Genomic DNA, 11,134 nt, shown 5'->3' on the forward strand with positions numbered 1-11,134 from the left:
AATAAATAAATAAATATGCGAAGAAAATAACAATAATTAAAATTAAATTGACAATTTGGTGACATTTTATTCATGCATCTAATTATTGTTTAATCGATTTTTAATAATACAATAAAAATAATAACACGACTTATTCAATTCCAACTTTGCGGGGGATTCTCATTTACAGTGAGGCCCAAGTACTCTTTTGTACTGTCCACCTTCACGGTTCGATTTGTGAAATTCACACAATGTTCCCGGTCCCGTCATGACAAACGTAGGACAACATCATGTTTACCATGTTCTTGACAATGGCCGTAGGAGGGTGCACGTTGTGAGGTTGGCGGTGCGCCACGCACATCTGCCAGGCGTCCACCAGCATAACGTCGAGATCCTTGAACACGGCGCGCAGCACCGTGTCCAGCTGCAGCGAAAACCAGTCGCTGTTGTACAGGCTGGCGTCCCCTTCCAGGGCCTGAGGGTTGGCCGTGCGGACCACCACCGCCGTCCCCGGCGCCCGGTCCAGGAGTCGCACCACCGCCTTGCGGATGTGCCGGAGGCGGCGTATGTACACCTCCGCGGGGAAGGTGCTGAAGTGAGACCAGATGCTGAGCGCCACCACCGTGTTGGGACCGCCGGCCAGGCCGTCCAGCTCGTTGGCGATGTAGCGCAACTCGCTGGCCGTGACGGTGGAGAAGCGGATGGGTGGCCCGTGGCAGCGATACTTCAGCAGAATGTTGTGGGTGCTGTCCACCGCCATTAAGGGCCCCACCTTTTTTGGACTGTGCAGGTTGAATTCCTTCAGCTCTGCAGAATACAACAAAGTCACAAAAGTGGAAACAAGTGGTCAGGAGCAACTGTTCTCTATCTTATTATTAAGGATAACAAAGTCAGTGTTTTGGAGTGGCCATCGCAAAGCGCCGATCGAATTGAAAATTTATGGGTAGACTTGAAAAAGCTTGACTCAGTTACAGCAGTTCTGTCAGGAGGAATTTGGACCAAATTGCTGCCAATCATTGTGAGAAGAAGCTTGTGGAAGGATATCCAAAACGTTTGACCACAGTTGCAAGGCAATGGTACCAAATACTAATGAAATGTATGTAAGCATATGACTTTAAAGAAAGTAATGGAAAATTGCTTTTTAAAAAAAAAAAAAAAAAAAAAACTAATTATTCTCGCAGGGGTTTGATTCCAAATTATTTTGCAAATGAATATTTTTCTCTGATTTTCCTAATTAGTTGATACAAATGAGAGTCTGCATAATTTTCAATTTATTAACAAGCAGAATAGACAGATGTTTTTGAAGAAACCTAATGATAATAGTATTTTTTTTTTTTAATTAAAAACAATTTAAATGCACTGTTCCAAAGTATTAATCACACTAGAGTTTGTCGGTTTTGATATCCAATATGATGCAGATACATACACCTGCTAGTCACTAGATGTAATAGGACCCCGAATGCTAACGTGAACTTGACAGTGATCTGCAGAACTTGGAATCAAGACACACAAACTGAAAAGCCGACATCCTGTCTTCTCCCTTCATTGCGAACAAGTGTGAAATTAGTACAGCACATATATAATTGACAGTTAAAAGAAAAAAAAAAAAAAAACTTTCTACATTTGTACTTCAGCACATTTCAGAGTTTGTGCATTTTTCCTTGAACCTAAGTAATTCTACATTTACCAGTGTCTTTTTTTTTTTTTTTTTAATCTGTACTCACTTAAATACAAAGTGTGAATATTTTGCCGACCTTTGTCCACCACCCGAGCAAGCTGCCACAACACTATGAGACGAAGCGCTCACCCGGAACCACAGCAACAAGGTATTCGAACCACTGGCGCATGGTGGAGTCGCCGTACATGTACACCAACTTCTTGGTCAAACACTGAGTGATGGACGTCTTATCAAAGTGCCGCATGGTGACGCCGCCCAATGGCCTCCACGAGTCCTGGTAGTAGTACCCAGATGTCGCCAACTTCACAGGGTCTGGTTTTTGACTGTCGCTTTCTACATTGACGGTAAACACAATGATGTCAATATATCGCCATCTGCCAAAAAAAGCGGGAGTCATTAGTCTGAAGGTCTGCAGTACCTTTCCTGGGAGGAAACACGTTGATGGTATCCGATGTGGATGCACGGATGGGAACTTTGACATTCACACCACTGATGTCAAAAATGTGGATTACAAAGGTTGAAACAGGAATAGCAACAAATAGATACTACAGGGGTACTTATACAGTACAGAGATAAAAAGAGTTCTGCCCAGATAATTTTATGGGGGAGCTGTTCAAATGGTACACGTCAAATCCATAAAACCTAACTCCCATTCTTCTATGACACCAGAAAGCGCCCCCACTGGGATATGCTGGTCCATGCATAGTTCAGTTTGCGCATCGTTAAATAGGACGTCATAAAGGGTTTCAACCAAGTTCTACTCCTCAGTTGTAGGAGTGAGCATTCCAACCATACAAATTACATCCCTCAGAATCGTCACGTACCGGAAAGTAAACGCAATTTTCAGAGTCCATAGATTGATGCATTTAAAAAAACTTTCTGAACTGAAGGTCACGCAGGGATGAAACAATGTTCTACCCAGAAACTTTTAGGATGAGCCATTCAAAAGTTCCACCTTTTTCTATGACACAGAGAAGTACAGTAGCGCAACAGGATTTTGAGGCTATTTGGGGTGGGGGGTTTGGGGATACAGGGCTAAAACTGACAAACCAGACAATTATACGAGTGAGGAATTGAAATGGTACCAGTCACTTCCCTAAAACCTAACTCCTGTCCTTCTCTGACACCAAGAAGTACCCCAACTGGGATTAGGGGGTCCACGGATAGTTTAGTTTGAACTAACTTTAGAATGGAAGGTCAATTATAGACTTTTTTTACCATTCAAGAAGTACCTGAACCATGAATTTGGGGAGAATTTTGAGGTTTTGGGTCCAATGATCGTTACGTTTTGTACTGATATGAAACCCAGTTTAACCATCATTTTTATAGCGTAAAAGTTCTAATAGAATCTTACACATGTATGACTAAGAAGAAGAAGAAGAAGAATCACCTTTTATTGTCATGAACATGCATGCATGCACACGAAATGCAGTTGGAACTTTCCAAAACTCCAAATGTGAATTAGGGGTTAACAGCCTGTTCTGTTGGAAATACATTTGGAGTAGCATATGTCAATCAATCATTGAGTGTACAAACCTCTTAAAGAGCAAAGCTTCCTTTTTGGTGATGATGTTTTTGAGGTAGCCTCCCTTGGCGTGGTTGATCCTGGCATCGCACCTGAGCATTTTGGGCTTATAGCAGTACCACGGCTCTCCGGAATGAAGGTCCGTGTAGTTGCACAGTGGCCCCTTGTCTTGCGCCAGGTACATGTTGCACACCATCTTCTTAGAATGATTGCCTTGGCGAAAAAGGCTGACGAAGAACACCCGATCCGGCCGTTTCCCCCTCAGCCGCCGCAGCACGGCGACGGCCTCGCTCGAGTGTACCATCGTGACCGCAACCTGAGCCGAGCCCTCCCACAGCAGCGGGAAACGAGCGGAATAAAGTCCGTTCTTGTGGTCCAGCACCTGCCCGGCCACGCCCGCCTTGTATTTTGGGGAGTGCAACCGAGCCAACAGGAAATCGCCGCCGTAGCGCTTGGGTCGTCCCTCGAAGTCGTGCAGGTGGACTTGCACTTCCAGCTGGTCGCCCACATACCAACGCTGTTCATTTTTGGAGGGGACGATTGTAAACAGGCTGTGGGCCGGGTCACTCGTCTGAGACAAGTTGGTTGGTGCTGAGCCAGGAGGTGGCTGGGGACAGGCGATGGAGTCCAACAGGTCCCCCTCTTCCAGCTCTTCTTCAGGTAACAGTGGCTGTCCCCAATGGGGATATAAGGTGTGATTGTCGTGTAAATGTTGGGCGGCTTCTAGATTGGTTCGATGACTGGATCCGGTTCTGGACCTCGTACAGCGCTGACATTCTGAAGTTCTGAAGAGATGACATGCACTACAATGTTAAATTGGAGTCAGATTTTTTTTACTGTACAGTAGCGCTACAACCTGTGAGCAAAGAACAAATGGTCAACCCTTTGGCGGCCACAGAAGCGCGTGGTCCCGCTAAATATCCGAGGAGGGAAAATTGTCCCAGTAGCGCGGCCGATGGTAATTATTCTTATTATTTTGGTCAGAGGCTTTGTGACTCGTGAGAGCGTGTGCAATGTCTGTCGCTGGGAATTCCGAAATCCCGAAAAAAGTAAGGGCTGGTGGTTTTCTTTAAAAAAAAAAATGCTACACATCTTACAAATTCTGCCAGGGTATGTACACTGATGAGTAAAGTGTAGCACGCAAAACATATTCAACAAACTTCTCTCACCTGCCCAATGGTGATGTTGCGCAGCAGAAATATGAGGCCGAACAGGGTGACAAAGCTGAGGATATAATTCAGAACGCTTCGGAACATGGTCACTGTGCATTCGATCTTGCTGATTATCTGCCATCGCTGCAGTGAAAATAACGTCATCACACAGCCATTCATGGCCCTTATCTTGAACACAACTCTTTGTACTGCGAGGACTCGAGAAGAAGCATTAGTTTGCCGAGTTACAGCCCAAGGAAATTGCCGAGATATACCGACCTTTGCCATATTGTCTGCCAGGATATGTAATCATACTGGTATTGGACTGGACCCAAAAGCACACTGGGGCGGAGGGAGTAGATGAGAATGGCTTATTTGGAGGTAGCGCAGGGTTTGTATTTGCAAGGCGTGATGGTGGTCCGTAGGAACAAGGAACGGGCAGGAAGCGGGAGCGTTAGCAGGTGGAAGAGGTTGACGGCATAGCTGGAGCGGGCAGCGAAAGCGGGAGACACAGGAGGAGCACTGGAAGTGAAGGGGAACACAAGAGGATGAGTACAAGCCAGGTAATCAACTTAAACACAAGAGTAGGAATCTCGAGAGTCAGCCTGTGTACCTCAAACGTGTGCGAATACTCTGGCACTGAATCCCTGGATCAGGTAGGCTTAAATACAGGCAATGATGAGTGCTGATTGGGAACAGGTGCGCGGGCGAAGAGGTAATGATTGCAAGAGAGAGAGAGAGAGAGAGAGAGCGAGCTCAAAAAAAGGAACTGCAGGGCACAGATCATGACAATGTCTGCATGTTTACAATCTGCGGCGCCCCAGTGTCAACAGCAGACTTGCGATAAGGTACGTAATGAGACGTCGCATTCAATGTTTACAACCCCTGGGGGAACGTTAATTTGCTATCGGCGTGACCACGAAAGTAGCTTAACTACTGAAAAGCTATCTGATGTTGAAATACGGATGCTACGGAGAAATGTAGTTAAACTAGTAGCCTCGTTAGTACCCAAGACCGCTACGTATGGTTGTAAACAAAACGTTACCTGTGGAGCACATCACAAGACCTCTTGCGCTTTGTTTTACAAGATGAAACCCATAAACAAAGAACAAAACCGCATTGAATAGGAAAGGACAGGACAGGATGGAGACAGGACAGGACAGGGACAGGACAAGAACAGAAGAAGGCAGGGATAGTGAAGCTGGCAGTACTAAGTCACCTGTTTGTGTCTACTGAAAACATGCAAATAGGTGCACATGCGCATTAAAAATATTAAATTCGACCACACACGTTGTCCTGTTTTGTTTCTAAATACATTAGGTATGTTTGAAAGTAAGTGCTGAAAACGTGCAGACTGAGAACAATTTCGTACTGAATTGTTGAGATATAGCTTTAAAATTCCTTTGTTTTGTGTTATTTGGGCTACATTGTCTCTGCTGTCTGGCCCACCCCGCATTGCATTGCGAGGCAGCAGCAAACAGGACGGGGTCAGCCGCCCCACGGCCCCTCGCTAGCCTGAATTATGGCACAACAGCGTTAGGGCCGTCACCGTCACAGTTGCCGGCCGCATGTTGCGGGACGAGGAGGCGGAAGCGTACAAGTGTGCGTCGCATGACTGTGGCCGCTTACGGTCGAACCTTCTGCGACCACAGAAGCGCTGTTAAATATATTGTAGAAGTTATCATTTATTTGCTTGGCTTGCATTAGTATTATGGACGATTTTGAGAAAGGAAGATGTCTCGCCTTCAAGAAGATGACTCAGCAGGAATCATCCGATGGAAGGGCGCCTTGACCAAGGACGTGGTCGGGGACGTGGCAGGTGTTGGTCCCATGTTTTCACCTTGAAACCCTACCCTTAGTGTGTTGTGTCTTGTAGCTTAGTACGTGATGTCTTGTAAATTCAGAAACCTCCCTAAATAAATACAGGAGCGACGGAAGAGATTGTTTAGAGTGTGTTGAGAGGCTGTAATCTGAACAATCTCCCATACGCCCTCCTCATGAGAAAAAGAAACCAGCGTCTTCATTCCTTTTGTGCATTTTTATAGGTGTTGGGTGAGATAAATCCAACAAGCGCGTTGTCCCGCTATATTTCCAAGGAGCAAAAATTGTCCCAGCGGCCCGGCCGATGGTCATTATTATTATGGTCATTATTATTATTTTTGGGGCAGAGGCTTTGCAGCCCGTGAAAGCGTGTGCAATGTCCGTCGCTGGGAATTCACCCAAATTCCGAAATGCTAATCTCTGCATCAAAGGTTTTGCTGAATAAATTACAAGTTGCCCAGACCAGAACTGCTAGACTGGTTCTACATTTTCACAGAAAAGCAAACACAGAATGTATTCATCAAAACCTGTTATGTTTAATAATAGAAAAAAGGCTTGCCTTTAGCACAGTCATATTTTTCAGCAATACTGTATATTTCACCAGACCTGAGGTTTTACACAATCAAATTATAAAATGTAGTCAAATCCTACATTGTTCCGTGAGATTATCAGATGGTAGTAAAAAAAAAAACACTTAGCAATTTCGCCATCAAACTATGGAATAGTTCTCTCCAATCCTTCAGAAATACAATACATACATAAACAGAAGAAAGTCATCATGCTGGGAATATAATTGATGCAAATAGGTTATCGTTTTCGAGTTTTTATTGATTTGTGGAATAAAAGGTCTGTTGTTTTTTTTTCGCTGTTATCAGAATTCTAACTTTATTTTAGTTTCATTCATTTTTTTCTGATAATTATTTTCTGTTTTACAACCCCAATTCCAATGAAGTTGGGACATTGTGTTAAACATAAATAAAAACAGAATACAACGATTTGCAAATGATGTTCAACCTATATGTAATTTAATACACTACACAGACGAGATATTTAATGTTCAAACTGATAAACCTGATTGTTTTTAGCAAATAATCATTAATTTAGAATTTTATGGCTGCAACGCGTTCCAAAAAAGCTGGGAAAGGTGGCAAAAAAGACTGAGAAAGTTGAGGAATGTTCATCAAACACCTGTTTGGAACATCCCACAGGTGAACAGGCTAATTGGGAACAGGTGGGTGCCATGATTGGCTATAAAAGGAGCTTCCCTGAATTGCTCAGTCATTCACAAGTAAAGATGGGGCGAGGTTCACGTATTTGTGAACAAGTGCGTGAGAAAATAGTCGAACAGTTTAAGGACAATGTTCCTCAACGTGCATTTGCAAGAAATTTAGGGATTTCATCATCTACGGTCCATAATATCATCAAAAGGTTCAGAGAATCTGGAAAAAGCACTGCATGTAAGCGGCAAAGCCGAAAACCAGCATTGAATGCCCACCACCTTCGATGCTTCAGGCGGCACTGCATCAAAAACCGACATCAATGTATAAAGGATATCACCACATGGGCTCAGGAACACTTCAGAAAACTGTCAGTAATGTCAGTAAAACTCTACTATGCAAAGCAAAAGCCATTTATCAACAACACCCAGAAACGCCGTCGGCTTCTCTGGGCCCGAGCTCATCTAAGATGGACTGATAAAATGTGGAAAAGTGTTCTGTGGTCCAACGAGTCCACATTTCAAATTGTTTTTGGAAATTGTGGACGTCGTGTTCCAAAGAGGAAAAGAGCCATAAGGGACTGTTATGGACGCAAAGTTCAAAAGCCAGCATCTGTGATGGTATGGGGCTGTGTTAGTGCCAATAGCATTTGGTAACTTACACATCTGTGAAGGCACCATTAATGCTGAAAGGTACATACAGGTTTTGGAGAAACAGGCTGCCATCCAAGCAACGTCTTTTTCATGGACGCCCCTGCTTATTTCAGCAAGACAATGCCAAACCACTTTCTGCACGTGTTACAACAGTGTGGCTTCGTAGTAAAAGAATGCCGGTACTAGACTGGCCTGCCTGCAGTCCAGACCTGTCAAACTTGATTTACAAATGCCGGCACGGTGGCCGACTGGTTAGAGCGTCAGCCTCACAGTTCTGAGAACCAGGGTTCAATCTCCGGTCCGCCTGTGTGGAGTTTGCATGTTCTCCCCTTGCCTGCGTGGGTTTTCTCCGGGCACTCCGGTTTCCTCCCACATCCCAAAAACATGCATGAATTGGAGACTCTAAATTGCCGTAGGTGTGAATGTGAGTGCGAGTGGTTATTTGTTTCTATGTACCCTGCGATTGGCTGGCAACCAGTTCAGGGTGTACCCCGCCTCCTGGCCGATGATAGCTGGGATAGGCTCCAGCACGCCCGCGATCCTAGTGAGGAGAAAATGGATGGATGGATGGATGATTTGCAAATCATTGTATTCTGTTAATACACACAACACACAGACATCGTCCCAAGTTTATTGGAATTGGGGTTGTATTGTAATTGGTTCATAATCCAATATATATATATATTTTTTCCAATATATTTTAAAGAACATAATTCTATATATTTTATTTTAAAGAATAAGAAATCAAGTCTGTAATGTGTGTTTATCATCGGTATACATGTGTCTTTGGGGGGGGGGGGGGGGCAAAGGGGGTCTCACAGAGGGCGCCATTCAAGCTAGGACCATCACCGATTGTGCTATTATGAAATGCCTTATAGTTTATTTGAATGGCATTAAAAATAGAATGTGTTTTGTCTGATTACTCTTTTTTTGTTTTTAAGAACGGTACACACCTTAGAAATTCTGCCAGGGTATGTAAAACCTATGAGTACAAGTGTAGCAAGCAAAAAAAGATTCAAGTAACTTCTCTCACCTGCCCAATGGTGATGTTGCGCAGCAGGAAGATGAGGCCAAACACTACGAGAATGCTGAGGATATATTTCCAAACCTTTCGGGACATGGTGACTGAGGTTTTGTTGTTGGTGATTACCTGCCGTCGCTGCAAGGAACGATAACGCCGTTATCTTGAACACACCCCTCTGTACTTTGTCACGCAGCCACGCTGTCGAGAATACAAACTTTATTGAACACTTTTAGAAGGTAACAGGAACCTCTCAGTAGGAAGTGGAAATTACAATTACAGACAGTCTGTAATCGTAATGTAGATTACAGACAGACATTTGACCAAAAAAAATACTTTTGAGACATAAAAACATAAAACACAGTACGGAGAGTCACTGAGCAAATGTTGCCAATGGCTGAAAGCGTGCAGATTCGTCTTCGCCTAATTAACGGCCTTTGAAAAGGACACCGACAGCAAGTGTTGCAAGTCTTACCGGCTGCACAGCCACTAAAATAACGCAGGTGTATTTTTAATTCCACCTCGGTTACTGGCCGGTTGGCTGAGACCCTCCCTCGGTGTCGGGATTTGTGTACGAGAAAGAATCACTGAGTTAACTGCAAATATTTAAAACATTCTCAACACCGAGTACAATTAAACGTATTCGAATCCAGCTTGTAACTGTGCACGCCTATTTACTTATTTTATTATCCAGTACAATAAATGTTTTTACTTTTTATTCACAGTAGCCTCCATTAATGTACATTTCAAGTAGAGCACGTTTTTTTAAGTGCAGTTCAGTTGTATTTAACTTTCTAGTACAGTAAAATACATTTGCAATATATTTGCAATTAATTGTGTGAAATTGTGTTTGTTTTTAAGTATTTTTGTACAACTTAAAATTTTCTGTGCAATGTATTTTAATTGTATCAATTTGATACGTTATTTTCTTTTCCTATTATTAATTTTAGGGTTAATACTCAAACTGCACTTTGTTACAGTGGCTTACAATAATATTAAATGCTGTACACTTTTTAGTGGTTGTTTTTGACGAATATTTAAGAATACCACTTTCCGGTATTTTAATTTTTTTTTTGTTTTTTTTTTTTTAAGGTGGTACTTGGTGGAGTAAAAAGTTTGAGAAAAACTGCGTCAGGTTGAGTTTTTCTGGAGATGAAATGTTGGTTGTAGTGACATCTTCTTGCCCTTTGAATACTTACAAATGAGTCAATGAACCTGACGTGCATGTTTTTGGAATGTGGGCGTAAGCAAGCTGTAGTACCCGCAGAAAACACACAATATGCGAACTCCACGCAAAAAAATTTGATGAATGATGATCTCGTCCCAATTTACTCGCAAATTTGTTTGATGAATGAAATCTGCAAAAGTGCGATATCTGTCCACAAAAACAATAACGACTATATTTAGCGAGGAACGTGGTACTTACCCACTGAACTACTATTCTATTAAAACCCTATAGTTGGTTACAAAATGGCAACATTAGGCCAAAAAAAAAAAAAAAAAAAAAACAGCACCTTTATTCATGAGGTTGCATTTTGCAGTGGTGCAGCTCTACACCGCTGCAAACTACCTCTACAACAATAAACATATTTTTGAATGAATTTCTTGAAATAGATATTTGACCTTATTAGAGTGTGTAGGTGTACCTAATAAAACGACCACTGGGATCTTACTGTAATTGGCATCGGAGATTCCGGTTACAGTAGAGTGAAGATTGCAAATGTAAAATAATCATGCAATCAATAAAAATAATAAAGAGCTTTCTTTTGTATGCGTTATGCTATTATGCTATTCTATCTTTTAAGTCCCATTAGCAATGTTTGTTTATTTGTAGTTTGTCTTCATTTTCATTTTTTATTCACAGCTTTAGTGCGATTTCTCCACACATTTTCCCCTCACATTTTTCGGAGTCGGAATAGTAAAGATCATGCACACAGTTTGACCTTCGGTGACACTTTAAGCAAAGGTGATGGTGGTGGCGACGGGCTTTTTCTTTTCTTTTTTTACAGCACGTGTTCCAATGTTAATGCCACGGTGACTCATGTGTTTTGGCTTTTGTGTACAGGGTGAGTAAACATACTTAGTTTGA

At 42.7% G+C, this 11,134-nt stretch overlaps 1 protein-coding gene across 1 annotated transcript; it reads right to left on the reverse strand.

Annotated features, from left to right (window-relative positions):
• LOC133410525 (NXPE family member 3-like) lies at positions 1–4,456 on the reverse strand. Its single transcript, XM_061691821.1, is given in 6 exon segments — positions 1–786; positions 1,787–1,990; positions 2,076–2,146; positions 3,194–3,888; positions 3,890–3,967; positions 4,352–4,456. Coding segments are annotated over 6 exon segments (1,698 nt in total). The 5' UTR covers positions 4,439–4,456; the 3' UTR covers positions 1–223.
• Positions 4,457–11,134: the final 6,678 nt, after the last annotated feature.

The sequence above is a fragment of the Phycodurus eques genome, chromosome 12 (genome assembly GCF_024500275.1).
Source record: "Phycodurus eques isolate BA_2022a chromosome 12, UOR_Pequ_1.1, whole genome shotgun sequence".
Classification (NCBI taxonomy): domain Eukaryota; kingdom Metazoa; phylum Chordata; class Actinopteri; order Syngnathiformes; family Syngnathidae; genus Phycodurus; species Phycodurus eques.